General features: G+C 37.8%; 1 protein-coding gene across 1 annotated transcript; it reads left to right on the top strand.

The window, feature by feature from the left end:
- The first annotated feature begins 452 nt into the window (after window positions 1–452).
- LOC142169543 (secreted RxLR effector protein 161-like) lies at window positions 453–854 on the top strand. The gene has a single exon (XM_075231414.1). The coding sequence runs from the start codon at window positions 453–455 to the stop codon at window positions 852–854; it is 402 nt and encodes a 133-aa protein (XP_075087515.1).
- The last annotated feature ends 22,361 nt before the right edge of the window (window positions 855–23,215 follow it).

The following is a 23,215-nucleotide window of genomic DNA, read 5'->3' as shown; positions in this document are numbered from 1 at the left end:
CTCCTGGATTTGAAAGTGAAGAATTTTCTGAATATGTGTTCAAACTGGATAAAGCTCTTTATGGACTGAAACAAGCTCCAAGAGCTTGGTATGAAAGGCTCTCAAAATTTTTCTTAGCCAACAACTTTGTAAAAGGAAAGGTGGACAACGCTTTATTTCTAAGAAGCAGAGGGAAGAATATTCTAATTGTGCAAGTGTATGTGGATGGCATTATCTTTGGGGCCACCAATAAAGTAATGTGCACGGAATTTGCTGAGATGATGGGAAATGAGTATGATGGGTGAATTGAACTTCTTTCTGGGGCTACAAATCAAGCAAACAGAATGGAACCATGATACATCAGCAAAAATATATCAAAGAGTTACTGAGGAAATTCAACATGGACTCCTCCAAGTCTATTGATACCCCCATTGCTATTGCAACAAAGCTGGACCTTGATGAAGAAGGGAAAAATGTATAACAGAAGCTATATAGAGGAATTATTGGGTCAATACCTCACAGCAAGCAGGCCTGATATTGTGTTTAATGTGGGACTATGTGTAAGACTTCAGGCAAATCCCAAGGAATCTCACTTGAAGGCTATCAAAAGGATAATAAGATATCTCAAGGGGACCTATGACCTCTGTCTATGGTATCCCAGAGGGTACAACTTTGATTTAGCTGGTTATGCTGATGTTGACTATGCAGGTTTTCATGTTGACAGAAAAATCACTTTAGGAACAACTCATTTTCTAGAATCTTGTCTGATGTCTTGGGGAACCAAGAAGAAAAACTCAGTGGCCTTATCTACAGGTGAGGCTGAATATGTGGCAGCAGGATCCTGTTGTGCTAAGTTATTATGGATAAGACAATAGGTAAAGGACTATGATATATTTGTTGATTGTGTTCCCATTTTCTGTGATAACACCAGTGCCATAAACATTGCTAAATATTCATGTCAGCACAAGAGAACCAAGCACATTGACATTAGACATCACTTTCTCAGAGACAATGTTGAAAACGGGAATATCTCAATTAACTTTTGTAAAACTGAAAATCAAATTGCTGATATTTTTACTAAAGCTCCGAGTAGGGATCACTTTGAAAGGAATAGACTAGAACTAGGTCTAATCAACTTCTCCCACTAAGTTGACTCCCGGTGATTGGTTAGAAAAGGCATAATAAGACGTAGATAATTAATTACAATATGTTTGATTCACCTTTGTGCTTGTATTAAGCTCACACACTTGCTTAGAAAATTTGGCTGATAACTGTGTTGCATGATACTAATATGAAGTGCTGAAGCTTTATTGCAGATACTAATATGAAGTTTCTAAGGAGTTGGTTCTTTGACTCAGGTATGTGCCATATTGTCTTAAGTCACTGAGACTTTATATTCTAAAATTACTTTTATACTTATACTTTTAATTCCATTGGCATCACTTCTAATCGTCTTCTAGTCAAAGAGTAAAGGGAAATCCTTGTGCAATTACAGATCAATTACTCATAAAAACCTTACAGTCAAAGTAACCGTTATAAGAATCCTGTTAGAACTCAAATTCGGTCACCTTCTCTCTTCCAGTCAAATCAGGAGTAACGCCTTTAAAAGGCTCTTATGATCAACTTCTCTAACCCTATTGTTTCTCTCAAACCCTAAGCAAGAATCGAAAGCAATTATCAAGAACTAATCCTCTCTTTCTCTTCTTCGAGTCTCTCACCTGATCACTATGCCTAAAGCCAGTCAAACACCGTCTAAAGCTAAATCATCAACCAAGGCTGAAGCAAAACCTAAAATATTGAAGCCCAAATCGAAGAAAAATGCCAAGCCTTCAAGAGAACCCACACTCATACTTGTTCTTTCTCCCTCGATATCCTCCACTATACCTGCCTTATCCTCCCTTGTTCCTACTGTCCATGCTGTTCCTATCATTCCCACTTCAAAAATAACTACCCATGCACCTGAGCAGCCTGCAAAAAATATCTCTAAGTCAACAAAGGTCAAAGCAACTCCAAGAAAATCTATCAAGAAAGTGCCTGAAGCTGCTACGCATGGTGACACTGTAGCCAAGGGATCTGTGAGTCAGGGGGAATCAATGTCAGTCACTACTGATCAGGTACCACATCTTACTTTCAAGTTAGATATTTCAGTGTCTGCTATAGATATTTAACCCCTAGATACTCTCCCACCCACGAGTGAGAAGCCACCAGTGGGGAAATTCCCTGTAGAAAAGAGTGTAGGGGATCTGGGAAAAGAGATAGATCCAACGGATATGGAGCATGTGGTTGAGGGGGAAGGACGTAAAAAAAACCCGTGCAAAAGGAGGCTTCTGATGGCTTTGATTTTAGTTGGACTGAGGATGAGGAAGATGATGAAGGTGAAAAAGAAGAAGAAGTTATGAACAGTCAAGAGGAACATGATGCTCAAAACATAGCCAATGAAGAAAAAAAAAAGTGAGAATGAGGGAGTATCTGGAGATGAGAAGGAAAGTGATACATAGGATAAGACAGGTGAACAAGCTAATGATTCTGCAGAAGAAGAAAATCAGAGTGAAGAAGAGGAGGATTCTGAAAGTGAGGAGGAGGATCAAGAAAAGGTAAGTGAGAGTGAAAGAGGTGATGACGAGAGTAAAGAAGAAGAGGGGAATGTGAGTGAGGAGTCTGAAGGTTCCATGACAATTGGAAACACTGTCATAGCCCCTTTAGAAGAAATTGGTGAAGAAACAAGGGCTCAAGAACCTGGGTCTCTGTTAACTTCTTTCACTGGAGATGAAGAAGTTAGCAGTGATAAAGATGATATGCCACTATCTGAGGTAGGGAAGAAGTCAAGAAGGACCACTGTGAAAGCTACAAAGTCAACAGTTTCAACAAGGAAATGAGTGGTTCCTCCTGCTAGAACTCTTCTCACAAGGAGTAAAACAAAGGCTGTTGATGCACAAATCATTAAGGAGTCCAGAAGTGCAAAGAAGCCAAAGAAGAAGGTTTCAATTGTGGAACCTATTGTTGAGGTGGATGGAGAAGATGAATCTGACTCTGCCTTGCCAAAGTCACCAAACCCTATACCTCTTCTGCAAGTGCCAGTAGGGGTAATACAAGAAAGAATGTGCCAGCTGAAGTTGATCGACTCACAGAGTTTACAGAAAAGTGCTAAATGGGAAGATTCTTGCGAACACTGATGATAAGAGGATGGCTCAACTGGTTAAGAAACTTAAGCTACAGGGGTGGAAGCACATGTTTGTTAAAGCTTTCCCACCAGTATGTGTTCATGCTGTGGTGGAGTTCTAAACAAATTTCACATTTGATGGGAAGGTAGTCAAGAGTAAGGTAGGGGGCTTTGACATGGAGTTTGATGCTGAGGATCTGGGGCTGCTTCTGAATATCCCTTCTTTGGGATTTGACAATTACTTGAACAAGAAGTGGACAGCCATAGACAATGATGTTGACACTGGCATTGTGGTCACTAGGAAGTTCTCCCAAAAGTTTGAACTAGATGATCCTTTGAAAGTGTACAAGACTGATATGACTCCCTTTCACAAGCTGCCGTTTCATTTTTTCAACTCCTGCATTCTTCAGAGGTCTGAGAGAAGACATGAAACTACTCTACTAGACATGGATGTGATGGAACTGCTTGACACTGATCGACCTATCAATATTCCTAGCCTGATAATTCAGCACATGGCACGAGCTAAAGATACTTCCAAACCAAAACATGCTATGCCATATGATTTCATGTTGACGAAGTTATTTGATAAGCTCAACCTTGCCTTACCTGAGCTTAAGTTTGGAAACCACAATGATATTTTGGATGTTGTTACCCTCAAGCAGTGTGGCTATGAGGAGATTAAGGCTAGAGGACCCACAGGACCTGCCATCATTTCTGGGAGCAGTAGGGTTGCAGAATTCAGCAAGAGGTTGGAGTTGGCTGTAGAAGAGAATGCCAAGCTTCTTGAAGACAATAATGAGATGAGAAAGGAAACAAAGCAACTCAGGGAAGAGCTCAGAAGAGACAGGGAGGCCCATGCTCAACAGATTGCTACCCTTGTGAAAGCTTTGACCCCCTCTGCTTCTCACCCTTGAACCTGTTACTTCCTAGTATCCTTAGTGTAAATGCCTAATTTTGGTTCTTTTCTTTTTCTTTTTCTATGTTTATTATGTATGTATGTATGTATGTATGTATGTATGTATGTATGTATGTATGTATGTATGTATAGGTCTAAGGTCTGATTATAGTTTAATTAAAAAATGAATAAAAGGTTGGGATAAGATGCATTTCAAAATGAAATGGGCCAAAAAATCAGACCAAATCAGTGGCCCAAAGGCACTAACCCAGTCCGGATTAGGCCAACTAGGGTGATGAGCTAAACGGCGTAGTTTCATGGTGAAACTACGCCGTTTTGCCTAATGAATCAGAGATCTAATGTCAACCATTGATTATCCTTTGATCCAAAGGCCCTTATCTATGCCCCACACTAGATATTTAAAGTCTAAAATCCCCCAAAATTGCCCCATTTACCTTATTACTCTCTCCCTTTCTTCTCCCCTCCTCTCTCTCTCCCTTTCTTTGCCCTGCCTTACCCCGCTGCCGGAAATCACCCACGGTGGTAGACGACCTCCAATCGACCCCATTTTTTCACCATCCCCTTGTCTCTTCCTCCTCTTTCCATATCTTTAACCCGAATCCTCAAATTCCCTCTCAAACTCCACAAATCCAGCCAAATCTGAAACCCCAGCCACCCAAATTTTCCTTTTTTCTTTCTCAAATTAGTGACAAATACCACCACCCGACCACACAAATCTTACCTAAACATATCTCAAGGATATCTACACGTTCCCTCCAGATTTCACCCCTAAAAGCACTACCACTGCGGCCAGCCGCCCTCACTGTCGCGACCACCACTGCCCGCTGCCTCTGCCACCGCCTGCTTCTTCGTCTTTTATTTTTTGACCCAAAGGCACTTGTTTCCTTTTGGCAAGACGCCGAAATATATTGGTTTAGCGTCTGCCAAAAAGAAACATGTCCCTCAGGGACGGAAAGCCACTACTTACCATCCTTGGCATCATCTCGTTGCTCGATTCGACGTCGGATGTCCCAGAGCTTGGTATAAACCTCGAACCCTTATCCTTTCCTCTTAAGTTTTTATTTTTCTGTTTCTGTGTCATTTGTTTGTAGTTTTGTTTTAGATTAAATTCTGTTTATATTGTTTTTGTTTAATGTTCATGTTTTAGTCTAACTTCTGATTTTTGCCGTTGTTCAAGTTAATCGATTTTGATGGAATATGTCACTGTTAAGTGTTAATACATGTTTTGCCTAATCGTCATGTTTCGTTTCCGTCTCTGATCATTAGTCTTGGTAGTCGCTTTAACTGAAATCTTAAATCTATCATTCCATGCTTCTTTAATTTTTGATTTCGATAGTTCTTAGAATTAAACTTAGGCTCCGATAATCAATGATTCAGTTTGCTTATGTTAGTATAGTTGGAGTTTGGTGATGATTCTTAGTCACTCGTTAGGCTTGAATCACCTACTGGATTGTAGTTTCGAGTTGTTTTCTTATGATGTCATGTTTTAGTTTGAGTTAATAGTTTGTGCGTTTAAAGATAAATTGTTGATTCCTACTAGTTTGTGTGTTTAAAGATTCGAATTACTAGTTGTTTAAACTAGAATGAATCTGATTTCTCTTTGTGGACTAGATAACTTTGAATCTTGGTTTGAGAGATTGAGAGGAAAGAAAAGAAAGGGAGAATGCTTGAGTTAGGGTACCTGTTTGGTTGTTTTTACTGTTCAGAGACTTTGGAGTACAAAACTTAAAAGTGAGTGTTTGGTGACAAATACAATACTTTTTGACTTCTTTTGAACTAAAAGTCTGTCTTTGAATATTTAGAGCAGACTTTTGGTGAAAATACTATCTTTTGGACAGATTTTGAACCAAAAAGTCTTGTCTTTTAAATAGTTCGAGCAGACTTTTGTTGAAAAATCTGTCCAAGTGACAGATTTTCAATCATGAATGTCTTTCTTCTTCTCCTATAAAAGACAGACACACTCTATCACTTGGAAAAAAAAATCTTTTACACACTAAAAAAGAAACAAAAAAAATAACTTGAGAGAAATCAGCTAAACAACAAGTAGTAAGCTGAAAATTTCTGGGCTTTGTGAGTGTTTCTTAGAGTGCAAAATTTGTGAGAAATAGAGGTGTTCCTGCTAATTTCTAGAGCAACTTAGTACTAGTTTTCAAGTATTGTACTGCTGGTATTTTCTGGGTTGTTTCTCGGGTCACAATTTGTTGATTTGTCGCTGTTTCCCCTGCTGTTCCTACTGCTTCTGTTGCTGAATTTCTGCTACTGTTACTGCTGCATTTCTGCTTTTCAGGTAACCTTCTAAACATTTGTAATGCAGGTTCTTGTTCTTTCATAGCAGATGATGAAAAGTTGGGCATGTTTGATAGTTTTGACTAAATTTTCTTAAAGGATTCGCTGAATGTTTGAGTGCTAAACATGCATATTTGTAATCAGTTTCTTTGTTGTAGTTAAATAGTTTAGTTTATTTTGTAGTGTGCAGATCCATCTATCCATATTCCTTGTCGTTAGTTTGAACTATTCGGATCTGGTATATAGTCTAAAAGAACAAGAGGATGCATCCTTTACTGGGCTGCAATAGGAGTTTTGTTAAGTTTTTTTTCCATTTATAAAAGCTATGTGCTTTAGTCCTTGTTATGTTTGTATACTTCTGGAAGGTGGGTATGGAAAGGTGGCCATTTTGTTTTTGTCAAAATTACAATCTCATTAATAGAATAAGTTTAATCCGTATGGATATCATGTGTACTTTGGTATAGTTTGTAAGATAGTTTTCTTTTAAGAATTTGCCTTTAGTTTATCAAGCATTGTCAGTAAGTTTGTCATGGCCCATTCGTTGAGATGAGTTTCTTAGTTATTGGACTTTCTTAGTTTTATTTTTCCATGTGTCAGTAGTAAAGCTTATTATCAAATTCGGTTAGTCCCGTGGTTAGGTTGAATTACAAAATGTTTGTTTGGCTGAGCTAACACGAAAATCAAGGTTGTAAATTAATATGGGCCGAATGATTAGCTGTTTGGCCGAACATAAATGACATGGTAGCTAGCCCTATATATATATATATAATGGCCCATTTCCTGTAAATAATTTCAGCCGGCCCATTTTCTTATAATGAATTCCAGTAGTCCAACAGTTCTAAAATCCCTAAGCTGGCCCATTTCTCCTTTAACAAGATGTTGGCCCATTGCTTTAAAATAGGTAGAATCGGTCCAACATTTATTTGCATAATTTTCCCAACATTAAGGCATAAATAAAAATGGCAAGGTCGTGAGGATACGCTTTGTTTCAATTTTTTCAATTAATTAAAACTTTGTTATTTAGTTAACTTCGAGTAGGCTCCAATTTTAGGTGCGACACACGAACTAAGGTCGGGGGTACTCGTCTTGGTTAGTGTAAGTTAGGGTCGGGGATACTCGTCTTAGTTTGAGATTAATAAAGTCATCAACAATAAAAGTGGATAGATAAAACATAAAAACCAATAAATCACAGTTTATCCTGAAATAATATAAGCCAAATATAGTCAATAAAGCGACCGTGCTAGGACTACGGGACTCGGGGAATGCCTTACACCTTCTCTCCGGTCAACAGAATTCCTTACCCGGACTTTATTTTCGCAGACCAATAATAATAGAGTCAAACCTTCCTTTGACTAGGGATTCAAATAAAAGGCGACTTGGAACACCTAAAAACTCAATTTCAAGTGGCGACTCTGTAAATAAAATAATCCCTACTCAAGTTTGTCACTTAATTGAAAAAACTCTTTAACTTACAACAATCCATAAAACACATCTTTTGGGGGTAGAAAAGGGGTGTGACATTTAGTTTTTGTTTATGCTATTCTAGTGATGCCTTATCTTTTGTTCCTTTTGTCTTAGTCTGAGTAGTTTGCAGTATGCTTAGTTTATTTTGTTGTAATGATGAAGACAAGGCCATGTGCTTCTTTTGGCACTACTTAATATCTCCTATTGCTCTGCTTTACTGCGTTGTACTTTATTGGATCATCAGCCTAGTTTATTTGCCCTTTCTTATGCTTGTGTTGTCGCCTGTTTGGCCTTGAATATTACATTATCTGTTCTTAGTGTCTAACATTTTCTTGTGTGTGTTTTCGATGATTCCAAAAGGGGAAAGATAAGTTTGGAAGTTACTGTGAACATACATGTCTGTCAATAGTGCTTGTTGTGATTATTTAGTTCTTGGAGGTGATTATCTGGTTCTGATGTGCACAAAATTTGTCATCATCAAAAAGAGAAAATTTGTTGAATATTGAAATTTTTGATGATTAATAAAGTATGACTAAATATTCAAAGAACCAGGTCCTCAACGTAGCTGTTTAACTGTTCTGAAGAATCTGTTCCTCAGGAGAAAGAACCAGCTCCTCCTGAGTGATACTTGTACGTTTGTACAAGACAATAACTTTATCTCAAAGGTACCCAGATCCGATTTTGGTGGACGATGGCTACTATAAGTGATAAGGGTCGTTGCCCAGAGAATATGGATAATTTAGTCAGAGACTAAAGTCCTAAAGCGTGTGGAATTCTTGGAACAGTAGAAGTCCTATCAAAGAGGAAGTTGACTTTGTATAGGACTCCTAGAAGACCTCAAGTCGTGTTTAAATAGGATTGACTTTGGACTTCTAAATCATCCTTTTGCACTTCAACTAAAGAATCATAAGTTATTTACTTGCGTTGAGTACTTGCATTGTATTCTCTCCAGGTCAGTCTAGTGACTGTATTTTAGGTAATTGAGTTGTAATCAAGTGTCATAAACAATCAGTGAGTTAGAGTGTGCATTTCGTTTTACAAGTTGGGGTAACTTGTGAATCAAATAGGAGTAGTAGGAGTACTGGAAAGTATTTAATTACAGTCATGTAATTGATACATTTTGACTAAGTGTTTTAATGGAGTTGGAGCTGAAAATCTTACGTGGTAGGTCGTGATTTTTACATCTTTTGAGACGGGTGATTTTTCACATAAAAATCGTTGTGTTCATTTTATTGCTTATTTATTTTACGCTTAAGGAATACGGTAAAGAACCAAGTTTTTTAGTAATTTATACGGGCACTCAAACTAACATTGCTCAATATTTTTTTCTTCCCTTAATTGGTAACTAGTCTTTACTTGTCGTATTGATGATTAAGTTTTGCCAACACAAAAAATTACTTCTAGAACAAAATGATAACTATATTAGATATTAGACATGTTTCATTGCAACTAGGCAATTAGAAGTAAAGAGACGAGAAAAGTGAAGAGAGTCGAAGGCAGTATTAGGTGATCTTTACTCCAAAGCTAAGATAGTGATCATATACTTTTATGGTTGAGATATAAGAATCTTTTTGTATTATTGCTCATTCACGTCGACATTGTATTATCACTATTTTGTCCACTTTGCCTTAATAGACGTCACGGATTTTGTCATCTTGAATTTCAACTTAAAAGACATCTCAACAGTTGAATTTTTGAACATGCAATTTTATGGCCCAAATGATTTTGTAGAAATGACATCGGATAGCCGATTTGAGTTTGAAATTTCAAATATGAAGGTCTCAAGTTTGATTCAGAAGTGGCTGAACTTTGTAAACTTGCGCTATTGTTTAAGTGGCGGTCCTAAAAACAGCAAATTGATTTGTGCACTTCACCTATTTGCTTAAGGCAAGTTTCACAGTGAATTTAACCGCCAGCGACACTAGCGGTCTGTGTTACTACATTTGGTTCGGCTTTTAATTTTGCAGTTGATAATAATAATAATAATAATAATAATAATAATAATAATAATAATAATAATAATAATGACTACTCGTTCAGAATATAGTTTGTATTCTATAATTAAGTTTTATGGGTTCAACCTGTAAAACTTTTACCATTGAACCCATTCTATTTTAAAGTTATGAGTTCATATTGCTATATATTATAATATTATTAAATTTTTACACATAAATTTTATTGGGATTTTAAGCTTGTGTAGCTTAAAGAGGGTGAATGAGAAATGAAGGAAAAATAAAATATTTGAGTTTTCCTTGGCAAAGGGACATTGTCCCATATCGGAGGAAGAAAAGGCTTTTGATGGGTATATATATAATTGCTCTTCTTCTAGCTCTTAAAGAGTTAAGAAGAAGGCAAGCCTCGCGCCGTCGTCGTCGCTCGCTCGGCTTCGGCTTCCCGGTTCGGTCAGGCCCGTTTTCTTTCCCGAATTATTTTAAATACATTTTCCCGCAATATTTCAAACAACCCTGTTCCAACAGCCATGGCTGTTTCTGAAAGGTTGCAAACCTTTTCAGAAACAATGCCAGCAACTCTATAAATAGAGTTTGAATCCCAGAATCTTTCCTTACGAAATTTTCTGAGCTTCTTCTTCTTCTTCTTCTGCACAAAAAAAAAATCCAGTGTATTTTATAGCCTTCGAGTGGCTCGCTGTTCACCGGCGTTTTGGTACCAACACTCCGGTGAGTTAAATCTTTCTATCCTGGGAGGATATATTCTAGCACCTCGGGTACTTGAGGGGAATAATTTCCTTAAGCACACACTGTATATTCAGTAGGCTCGATTTATTCCTATACTATTTTTTCCAGAATCTATTTAGTTAAACAAATATTACTAACTTTCTGTTTTTGTTTTTCCAGAAAGTTTAATTGTTTATTACAGCAATACAGAATTATAACAAATTTATGCTCCGCGCCAAAAGTACCGGGTTAAATCCGATACCAATGCCTTGCATCCGCCTCTGATAATATATGCTATTATTGGGGAATCGCTCTCTAGTGTTATGCATTGATTCTTTTTTGGTTTCTTGTATGAATCTTGATGTACTTTCTTTGTTGGATTATTCCAAAGCCTTCTCTTAAGTGACGTCTCTAAATGCGATTAAATATATTCTCTGTCAATTATATCTCAATTTAATTTCTTCAACCTTTTAACATGATTTGCACATTCTTTCCAAATGATATTTTTCCTTTTATAGTTTGGCTAAGTTTTCGCCCATAAAAAGTAGTGTTCCTTTAATTTGTCACATTTTGTTTGACTTGTTTTTCCCTTAGTTAAAATAAAGTAATAATTTAATCATATTTTTATTTATCTGTTAGTCAAGTCAATCAACATGGAATTAATCTGAAAAACAAGATGTCTAATAGCCCGTTTGGCTAAGATGGAAAATTCAGCTTATTATGAGAAATATTTTTTTTTAAAAAAGTATTTTTTTAAAAAGTATTTTTGGTGAGAAACATTTTGTGTTTGACTATTTAATTTAAAAAGTACTTCTAAGCAGCAATTAGTGTTTGACCAAGCTTTTAAAAAGTGTTTCTAAGTGTATTTTTCTCAAAAGTGCTTCTAAGTGTATTTTTTTCAAAAGTGCTTCTCAAAAAAGTGGTTCTCGGAAGAAGCTACTTTTTTTTGCTTATCGGAAGAAGCTACTTTTTTCTGCTTCTCCAAAACTGCTTCTGTTTCTCCTCAAAAATATTTTTTTTCTCCTAAAAGCTTGGTCAAACACTTCAAATTTGGAAAAAAGAAAAAAAAAATGCTTTTGAACTTGGAGAAGCTTGCCTTTCATGCGAGTCGGAACTTACCCGACAAGGAATTTCGCTACCTTAGGACCATTATAGTTACGGCCGCTGTTCACCGGGGCTTCGGTCACTGGCTCCCCCTTCTCATCAATGGACTCCTGGCGTATACGAATGAGTGTGATTCGTTTGAAAAATTCCTACCTCTTTATCTATCTCTGAGATGTTTGAATTTTTCAAAACTCCATGGACATGCAGAAGAGAAATGCTATCCCCACTCGGACCAAGACAAAGCTTTTTTGGTCAAGCTTCTAAAATCACCTTATTTTGAGAAGTGCTTTTCTTAGAAGTACTTTTCAAAAAAGTACTTTGGTGGGAGCAGTTTGTGTTTGGCTAATTAATTTAAAAAGCACTTTTAAACAGTAATTAGTATTTGGCCAAACTTTTGAAAACTCCTTCTAAGTGTATTGTTCTCAAAAGTGCTTCTCAAAAAAGTTTTTTTTGGAGAGAAGCTACTTTTTTTTACTTCTCAAAGACTGCTTCTGCTTCTCCTCAAAGTACTTTTTTTCCTTCTAAAAGCTTGAACAAACACCTCAATTTTTGGCCAAAAGTACTTTTGGCCAAAAAAGTACTTTTGGCCCAAAAAACAAAGCTTGGCCAAACAGGCTATAACTCTCATAAACTAATCATTTTACTTATAGCTAAAATTGCAAAAAGAAAAGAAGAAACAACAAGTTAACAACAACCTACAAACTAGGATTTGAGAAGGATTGTGTGTATGCAGATCTTATTCTTATCTTGTGAGGATAGAAATGCTGTTTTACATAAATTCTCGGCTCAAAAAAACGAAAAAAAAATCAAAATAACAAAAAGGTTATAACAACAAACGAAAATAAATAAAATAATACGGTAAAAGAAATCTCCAAAAAAAATATATACTGTTATAAATATATTATATTATGAATATTCATTTAGTACTCTGTTGTAAATAAAGTGGTCCAAGGTAAAGGAGACTGGTGGTGGAATAAAGTGGTCCAAGGTAAAGTGGAAGCGAAGAAGGCGGCGTACCTGAAGTTAGTGGGGAGCATAGGTGAGGAGGAGAGGCGAGCGTGCATGGAGAGGTATAATGCAGCTAGGAAGGAGGCTAAATTGGCGATCACGGAGGCTAAGACTGCGGCTTATGATCGTATGTACGAGGAACTGGGGAAAAAAGGTGGGGAGAAGAAGTTATTCCGGCTGGCCAAGTTGAGAGAGAGGAAGGCTCGGGATTTGGACCAAGTGAGATGCATCAAGGATGAAGATGGTAGAGTATTAATGGAAGATGCCCAGATTAAGAGGAGATGTCAGACTTACTTTTATAAACTTCTGAATTAAGAAGGGGATCGAGATATTGTGCTAGGCGAATTGGAGCATTCCGAGAGTCACCGTGACTTTGGGTACTGCAGGCGTATCGAGGTTGAGGAGGTCGTGGAAGCTATGCGTAAGATGAGTAGGGGTAGAGCGACCGGGCCAGACGAGATTCCGGTGGAATTTTGGAAGTGTCCGGGGAGAGCGGGTTTGGAGTGGTTGACTAGGTTGTTTAATGTTATTTTTAAGGCGAAGAGGATGCCGAATGAGTGGAGGTGGAGTATGGTGGTTCCATTGTATAAGAACAAAGGTGATATCTAGAGTTGTAACAATTATAGGGTATCAAATTACTGAGTCATACCATGAAAGTGTGGGAGAGGGTGGTTGAAGCGAGGGTGAGGATGGCAATGTTTGTATCCGACAACCAGTTCGGGCTCATGCCGGGTCGTTCGACTACAGAAGCTATACACCTTGTTAGAAGGTTGGTGGAACTGTACAGGGAGAGGAAAAAGGATCTGCATATGGTGTTTATTGACCTAGAGAAAGCGTATGACAAAGTTCCTAGAGAAGTTCTTTGGAGATGCCTACAGGCAAAAGGTGTGTCGGTTCCATATATTATGGCGATTAAGGATATATATGATGGGGCTAAGACTCGGGTTAGGACAGTGGGAGGCGACTCTGAGCATTTTATGGTTGTAATGGGGTTACACCAAGATTCTGCGCTCAGTCCGTTCTTATTCGCCCTGGTGATGGACGCATTAACATACCATATTCAAGGGGAGGTGCCATGGTACATGCTATTCACCGATGACATAGTTCTGATTGATGAGTCGCGAGCTGGTGTTAACGAGAGGCTGGAGGTTTGGAGACATGCTCTTGAGTCTAAGGGTTTCAAGCTGAGCAGGACGAATACGGAATACCTGGAGTGTAAGTTCAGCGCTGAGCTAGGGGAAGTGGGCGTGGATGTGAGGCTTGATTCGCAGGTCATCCCGAGTAGAGGCAGCTTCAAGTACCTTGGTTCAGTTATCCACGGGGGAGGGGAGATCGACGAGGATGTCACATGCCGTATTGGGGTAGGATGGATGAAGTGGAGGTTAGCATCTACAGTCCTGTGTGATAAGAGAGTGCCACTGATACTCAAAGGTAAGTTCTATAAAGTGGTGGTTAGACCGGCCATGATGTATGGGGCTGAGTGTTAGCCCGTTAAGAACTCACATATCCAGAAGATGAAAGTAGCAGAAATGAGGATATTGCGGTGGATGTGCGGGCACACTAGGATAGATAAGATTAGGAATGGTGATATTCAGGAGAAGGTGCACGTGGCTCCCATTGATGATAAGATGGGGGAAGCGAGGCTTAGATGGTTCGGACATGTTCAGAGGAGAAGCCAGATGCTCCGGTACGGACATGTTCAGAGGAGTAACTGGTTGTGGAGGGCACACGAAGAGGTAGAGGGCGGCCTAAGAAGTATTAGGGAGAGGTGATCAGGCAGGATATGGCGAGGCTCTAGATTTCCGAGGACATGACACTTGATAGGAAGATGTGGAGGTCGAGTATTAGGATTGTAGGTTAGGAGGTAGTTGAGTCTGCCTTACTTCGTACCATTGTGGGACTAGCCATGTATGATTTTTGTCTAAGATAGCTAGTGGCAATGTTATGTCTTACTATTTTGCTTTTCAGTGCAAGTCCTATTTACTAGCTATCGCTTTTGCTTTGTATCTTTCGTCTGGATTTCATGATGTTCCTATTCTTTTTTATGATTGCTGTGGTGATACTAATATTCTCTCCCTTTGCTTTGCATCTTTCTTCTAGATTTCATGGTGTTCCTATTTTTTCTATGATTGCTGTGATGATACTGATATTGTCTCCTTTTGCCCTTTTGTCTTTTTTTTTTCTTGAGCCGAGGGTCTTTCGGAAACAGCCTCTCTACTCCTTCGGGGTAGAGGTAAGGTCTGCGTACACACTACCCTCCCCAAACCCTATTAGTTGGATTTCACTGGGTTGTTGTTGTTGGTGGTGGTGTTGTTGTACTCCGTTGTAAATAAGCTTCCTGAATAAGCTTATCTATATGAGACTACGCCGTAAATATGTTTATCTATTTAGTACTCTATTGGAAAAATAAGTCTCCTAAAGAAGCTTATCCTTTCAGTACCCCATTATGGATAAACATTACCCCCGGTAGAAGATTATCCATATCTGGTACAATGAGCTTATCCTTTCAGTACCCCCTTATGGATAAACATCACCCATGGTAGAAGATTATCCATATCTTGTACAATAAGCTTATCCTTTCAGTACTCCGCTATGGATAAATATCACCCCTGGTTGAAGATTATCTATATCTGGTACAATGAGCTTATCCTTTCGGTACACCGTTATGGATAAACATCACCCCTGGTAGAAGATTATCTATATCTGGTACAATGAGCTTATCCTTTCAGTACCCGTTATGGATAAACATCACCCTCCGATAGAAGATTATCTATATCTGGTACAATGAGCTTATCCTATCGGTACTCCGTTACGGATAAACATTACCCCGGTAGAAGATTATCTATATCTAATACAGTATCAGCTTACACAGCAACTTGCAGAAGTAGCTTACACAATAACTTGCTTTCTTCTATAAATAGAGGAGATTTCAGTTCATTATGTACATAAGTTTGAAGTTTGAATAATATACCAGTTTCTCTCTATACTTGCCTTTACTTTACAGTCTTTATTTTATAACACGTTATCAGCACGAGACTCTGCCATCTCGAGCAAATACTTGAAAGTATCCGCGGTACGAACTTTCGTTTTCTAAATAATGTCAAATCTTTCTAAACTTGAGTTTGTAGCCCTGGATATATAGGGTAAAAGCTACATGTCTTGGGTGCTTGATGCTGAAATTTATTTTGATGCGATGGGTCTGGAAGACACCATCAAGGACAAAAATCAAGCATCAAATCAAGACCGTGCCAAAGCAATGAATTTCCTACGCCATAACCTTGATGAAGGCTTGAAAATGGAATATCTCACTATTAAAGATCCAGTCATACCGTGAAATAATTTGAAAGATAGATATGACCACATAAAAATGGTCGTTCTTCCATAGGCACGTTATGATTGGACTCATCTAAGGCTACAAGATTTTAAATATATCAGTGAGTATAATTCTGCCATGTTCAGAATTATTTCCCAATTGAAATTATGTGGTGATAATATTACTAATCATGATATGTTGGAGAAAACTTTCACTACTTTTCATGCCTTGAATATGCTCCTGCAGCAGCAATATCAAGATATGGGATTCAAAAAGTATTCTGAACTTATCTCACATCTTCTTGTAGCCGAGCAACATAATGAGCTATTAATGAAAAATCATGAAAGCCGACCTATCGGTTCTTGTCTATTCCCTAAAGTGAATGAGACGAACTTCCACCAAGCTAAGCGTGGAAGAGGATGTGGCCCTAGTCGTGGTCATGGTCGTGGTCGGGGAAAAAACTCTAATCATGGTAATAATAATGCACCAAAGAAACCTCCTCACCACTAGCAGTAGAAAAGGAAGGAACAAAAGTATGAAGCGGTGCAAACAGCAAAGGCAGAAAATGCATGCTATAGATGTGGAGGAAAAGGGCACTGGTCATGTACATGTCGTATGCCAAAGCACCTGGTTGAGCTGTATCAAGCCTCCCTGAAGAAGTCAGAAAAATGCTGAAGCAAATTTTATTTCTGAAGATAATTTAGACTTCATGCATTTGGATGTAGCTGATTACTTTACACTCCCGGAAGGAGAAACAAGTCATGTGATCGGTGATGAATATGTAGAAATGTAAATATTTTAATTTTTGTTGTTTGTAGTAGATAGCATGGTTATGTAATTGTTGTACATAAATAAAAGTTATGCTTTGATAATGATGTTTACTATCATATTTATTTTGTTTATGTCATTTTGAAGAAACTTTCTCTCATGATACCAGAAGTGTGTGAGCAATATTTGATAGTACAAAATATATCAACAACTCTTGAAGAGCTAGCTGTTTGTCTAGAAGACACATGACACCAGTAGAGTCCGATAAATATTAGATTGTGGATAATAAACGAAGGCTCTCGAAGAGCTTATATATAAATATGTCATTTATATTATATGATTATGGTCAAAACATATGTTGTAGTAAACCTAAAGTTTACTAATACAAATGGCTATTATATTGAGAATACAAATGATTGGATGATTGAAAATCTCCATATTTCCACAATCGTAGGGGTAAAGTAATATGTATGTGAGAAGTGACCCACCTTATTTTTCAATATGTACTATATCATGTATCACAGTAAACCAGAAGTTTACTAATGCAAAATAATCACAGTAAATCTGAAGTTTTACTGAGGCAAAAGTAGCTACAGTAAAGCAGAAATTCGCTAATACAAAAGTAGCCACAATAAATCAGAAGTTTACTAATACAAAAGTTTATGCCATAGTAAACCAGAAGCTTACTAAGAGATAGCACATGCCATGATAAACTTGAAGTTTTCATTTGCCATTTTTAAATGAGCTATTTGAGAATTCAGATAAGCATATACTGAAGAACTAGAAGATTCTTCAAGAATTCTCTTGTGTTGCTTGTTCTCATAATAAATTGATTATACCAGCAAAAGTTGGGACTAAGACCCCTGAATTCTGGAATATATAAAAGGTGAATATGGGCTCATTCACCTATCATGTAAACCACTTATAGATGAATATATGAGATGGTTACATGTGTGTTTATTGTCAACCTGCAGTTTGGCATTTAAAAGTGCTTTGCTCAATTAAGGGCATAATTTTCAGATTATGAAATCAAGATAGTTCATCTTGATGATGCTGGTTTATATCCAAGCTAGTTTAGCATTGAATACCTCCTATTAATGATTAAACTATTGCTTATGAGAACAAAACCTCATGTGTTGGTCTAAGATTTTCTAAATTGCATACAACAACACTTGTATGCATCAGACCAACAAAATTTGACAAGTCATCTCCTCACAATTGGTTTAGGATCAGAAACCAAATATTTTTACTATCTAATAACTTTTGATGTGTGGTATATGATTAATTTCTCTACCACAATGCACAAAGATAGGTTTCCCAAAGTAGATTGGGGATATGTGTTAGTTTTTCTAACATTTGTTGGATGGAATAAACAGCTAGAAAATATGCTATATGAATCGAATTATCACTAATATGATTCTCACTTAGAAAATAATTCAAGTCAAATGCCAGAAGCATTTGCTGATCCAAAATTAAATATCATAATTCAGCTGCAAATGCTCTTATTAAAATTAAAGTCTCTGAAGGATAAATTTTACTGCATGCATGAAGCGTAGTAAACCGATCGGTTCCAAAGGTAACAATCCTTGAAAAATGATAGGAGCAAATGATCAAAATGATCATAATGAGGAGGAAATGAGCTCTAGAAGAGCCCACGACATAACATTTCATGAAACTCCAAAAGAAGTTCAGGTACGTGAAAAATAAAGAAAATGATGAGATCTCAACAAGTTATGTCGCTTAGGAACCGATACAAAATGATCGTCGACGATATATTTGATATAATATAGTTCATAATATTGTAAAATATTGTGAGGATCAGACTTGTAGTCTAGACACCTGAAGATGTCATGCCATCTAAATGCAAGTCATAACCTATATGACTCATTTGATTAAGTCTATATGAAGATCCCTGGAGGATTTAAAATGCCTGAAGTATATAGTTCAAAGTATCGTGAAATGTACCCAATCAGATTACAAAGATCTTTGTACGGTTTAAATCAATCTGGGCGCATGTGATATAATCGCCTCAGAGCATATTTGATGAAAGAAGGTTACATAAATGATGTTATTTGTCCATATATTTTTTTGTTTATGTTGATGACATAAATCTTGTTAGAACTCCAGAAGAGCTCCAAAAGACAATTGGATATCTTAAGAAAGAATTTGAGATGAAAGATCTTGGAAAGACAAGACTTTTTCTTGGTCTGCAAATTGAACATTTAGCATACAAGATCTTTATCCATCAATCTGCCTATACAGAAAGGGTCTTAAAACGCTTTTACATCGACAAAGCACACCCATTGAGTGCATTAATGGTTGTTCGATCACTTGAAGTGAAAAATATTTGTTCTGACCTCCAGAAGAGGATGAGGAACTCCTTGGTCACGAAATACCTTATCTTAGTGCAATTGGTGCACTTATGTATCTTGCTAATACAACAAGGCCTAACATAACATTTTCTGTTAATGTACTATCAAGATATAACTCTTCTCCTACACAGAGACATTGGAACGGGATTAAGCATATATCGTGATATTTAAAGGGAACACTTGATATGGGTTTATTTTATTCTAACAAAGGTAGTACAGATCTTGTTGGTTATGTAGATGCAAGTTATTTATCTAATTCACATAAAGCTCGATCTCAAACCGGGTACGTGTTTACATGTGGAGGTACTGTCATATCATTGCGCTCCACAAAGCAATCTATTGTTGCTACTTCTTCAAATCATGTTGAGATAATAGCTATTCATGAAGCAAGTAGAGAATGCGTATGGTTGAGATCAATGATTCATTTTATTCAAAGAAAATATGGTTTGGAATGTGATAAAAGATCCATAATTTTATACGAAGACAATGCTGCATGCATAGCCCAATTAAAGGAGGGATTTATAAAAGGAGATAGAACGAAGCACATTTTACCAAAATTATTCTACACACATGATCTTCAGAAAAATGGTGACATTGATGTGCAACAAATCCGTTCAAGTGACAATCCGGCAGATTTATTCACTAACTCTTTGCTAACTTCAACTTTTGAGAAGATGGTATACAAGATTGGAATGCGGAAACTCAAATATTTGAAACATGGTTTTTATCGGGGGGAGTAAAATGCGCGCTATACTCTTTTTTCCCTTACTAAGGTTTTTCCCACTGGTTTTTCCTTATAAGGTTTTTAATAAGATATCTAGTTATGCGTATTACTCAATATGTTTACTCTTTTTCATTCACTAGAATTTTTTTTCCACGGGGTTTGTCTTAGTAAGGTTTTAATGAGGCACATTATCTTTTAATGAACATCCAAGGGGGAGTGTAATAAATATATTATATTATGAATATTCATTTAGTACTCCGTTGTAAATAAGCTTCCTGAAGAAGCTTATCTATATGAGACTCCGCCGTAAATATGTTTATCTATTTAGTACTCTATTGGAAATAAGTCTCCTAAAGAAGCTTATCCTTTCAGTACTCCATTATGGATAAAAATTACCCCCGGTAGAAGATTATCCATATCTGGTATAATGAGCTTATCCTTTCAGTACCCCGTTATGAATAAACATCACCCCTGGTAGAAGATTATCCATATCTGGTATAATGAGCTTATCCTTTCAGTACTCCATTATGGATAAACATCACACCCGGTAGAAGATTATCTATATCTGGTACAATGAGCTTATCCTTTCGGTACTCCGTTGTGGATAAACATCACCCCGGTAGAAGATTATCTATATCTAGTACAGTAGCAGCTTACACCATATCTTACTCATAATGCTTCATTAACTCTCTTCTTATTTCTCGCTAACTGTCACGACCCAAAAATCCTAACCTGTCGTGATGGCGCCTATATCAGTACTAGGCAAGCCGACAACATCAATAACCTATGATTTCCTTTAAATTTAAAAATGTAACGTTTAATACAATACCAAAATCTAGCAATTTCCGATACAATACTCCCAAAACCTGATGTCACTGAGTACATAAGCATCTAATATGAGTACAAATCTGGAAAATACGGTCTATAATAGTTTGAGACCAAATATAGTATACAAGGATATAGAGAAGGAGAGACAAGGTCTGCGGAACACGGCAGCTACCTCAAAATCTCCTGAAAATCAATTGCGCAAAATGATCAACACCCGCTATATCCGGGAACACCTGGATATGCACACGAAGTGCAGGGTGTAATATGGGTACAACCAACTCAGCAAATAACAAAAATAACTAAGAAACTGAAAATAATGACAAGCTACACAGTTATAGTTCACTTTCAGTAATCCCAGCAAAGAATAGACATGCTTTCAAATCTAGCAGTTTAAGTCAAATCAATTTTATGCAGTTCAATTTTAAGTAATTCGGATATAAATTCTTTCAGATATTTCACAACAATGACAGATAGAAACCATGTACAACAACAAATGCAAAGCAGGTACAGCCTCTCAGGCAACAGTCACTCAGCTCATCACAACAGCTCAACCACTCGGCTTTCAGCCCTCAACACTCACACTCAATGGGTATCTGAGCTCATTGGGGGTGTGTACAGACTCCGGAGGGGCTCCTACAGCGCAAGCGCTATAATCTGCACGGATAACTCACGTGCTATAATATCCTGCACAGACAACTCACGTGCCATAATATCTTTACCTCACTAACAGGCCCTCGTCCTTACTCAGTCCTTCACCTCTCTAGTCTCTCGGGCTTTCAGAAATCACACAGATCAGCCCAAACAAAGATAACATAGTGCATCAACAAATATCAAGAAAGACTGGTATGATTCGCTAGTAAAATCAAGACTGAGCACAAGATAGCAATTAGCAAATAATTCAACAAGTTCGTGACCTCTGTGGGTCCCAACAGTACTATCACATAGCCTAAGCATAATTTTTAACATGATTTACAGTCAAATTTCTTTAACACAAAGAGAGCTTATAGCTAACAACAGGTTATTCAACTTTATAGTTTCAGGGGACGGACCAAGTCACAATCCCTTCGGTGCACACCCACACGCCCGTCACCTCCAAAATATTTACATGACATAAAATTGGGGTTTTATACCCTCAGGACCAGATTTATAATTGTTACTTACCTCAACCCGTGTAATTATTTATTCCGCTATGCCCTTGCCACGAGAATTGGTCTTCGAAAGCCTCGTATCTAGCCACAATTAATTCGAATCAGTAAATACAAATTATTGTAATTAATTCCATAAGGAAATACTAATTTTCCCAATAAAATCCGAAATTAACTCAAAAATCGCCCGTAGGGCCCACGTCTTGGAATCCGACAAAAGTTACAGAATATGAACGCCCATCCAACCACGAGTCCAACCATATAAATTTCACCAAAATCTAACACCAACTCGACCCTCAAATCTTCAATTAAAGTCTATGAAGATTTCTACTATTTTCAACCCAATCCTTACCCATTTGAACTTAACAATCTTTTCACAACCTTATTGGTATGTATATATGATACTCCACACCCAAGAATCATACTATTAATCACCCATCTTTACTCCAAACCCGAAATTGAAGAATTAGAGAAAGAAAATCTTACCTCTTTGAAGCCCTAGCAAGATCCTTGTGAAATCTTCAAACCTTGAACAAGAATTGATGGATAGATCGCTATGTCTTCACTTTCTCTCTCTAAAATGCTCTCACCTCTCTCTAAAATATCAGATTTTGGCTCAAAAATGAGCTTCAAGGGCTATAAATCGAAGTTGGGTCGGGTCAAAAATTAGAAAGAATGGAAGCTCCGACGCAGTTATGCGGTCCGCATACCGGCCGCATAATTTGGCCTCCAAAGCTGGGCATTACTGACCCGGTATGCGGTCATTATGCGGTCCGCATACTTGTTCTGCATTTGCATAAAGGACCGCAAAACAGGTCTGCGGTCGCATATTGCACTGCTGCAGAAGAAGATTGAGATGATCGGGCAGCTCCGCGAGGAGGTCGACATGATGAAGGCGGAGACCTTGGGGTGGAAAGAAGGTATGGACCGCTTCACTGCAAAAAGAAAGAGTGCTTTATCCAAATTGTCATTGGCTGAAAGTCAGCTTCGAGGCGTGAGGGAGAAAAGCTCAATTCAGGCAAAGAAAATAGAGGAGCTCGAGGCTCGGTTAGCTTCGGAACTTGCAAAGGCCAAGTGTGAAGCCGAAAAGGAAAAGGCCGAGGCAGAGGCGATCACGGCCTTTTATCGAGCCGATGCTGAAGCCGCTCAAGTCCAAGCGAGAGAGGTAGTCGAGACTGCTCAAACTCGAGCATATTGGATTGCCGAACTCGCCACATGCCAATCTCGGAGGGAAACCCTCGAGGAGATCCACGCTCGAGGTTTCGATCTTACCAACGAGATAATAAAGGCTAGAGAGCATGAAGCCGAGGCTGGAGCGCTGGCCACTTCCGATGATGATGATGATGAGAGCAGTCCGAGAATGGGAAGGACCTCGATATAGAAGAAGCTGCCCCCGGAGAAGATCAAAAACCTTAGGATTTTCACTTTTGATATTTTGGATAGGGTCCTGATCGGACCTTGTAAATATTCTCA

This window comes from Nicotiana tabacum, chromosome 15 (genome assembly GCF_000715075.1).
Source record: "Nicotiana tabacum cultivar K326 chromosome 15, ASM71507v2, whole genome shotgun sequence".
In the NCBI taxonomy this organism is placed as follows: Eukaryota; Viridiplantae; Streptophyta; class Magnoliopsida; order Solanales; family Solanaceae; genus Nicotiana; species Nicotiana tabacum.
This window is presented reverse-complemented; position numbering and strand designations above follow the sequence as displayed.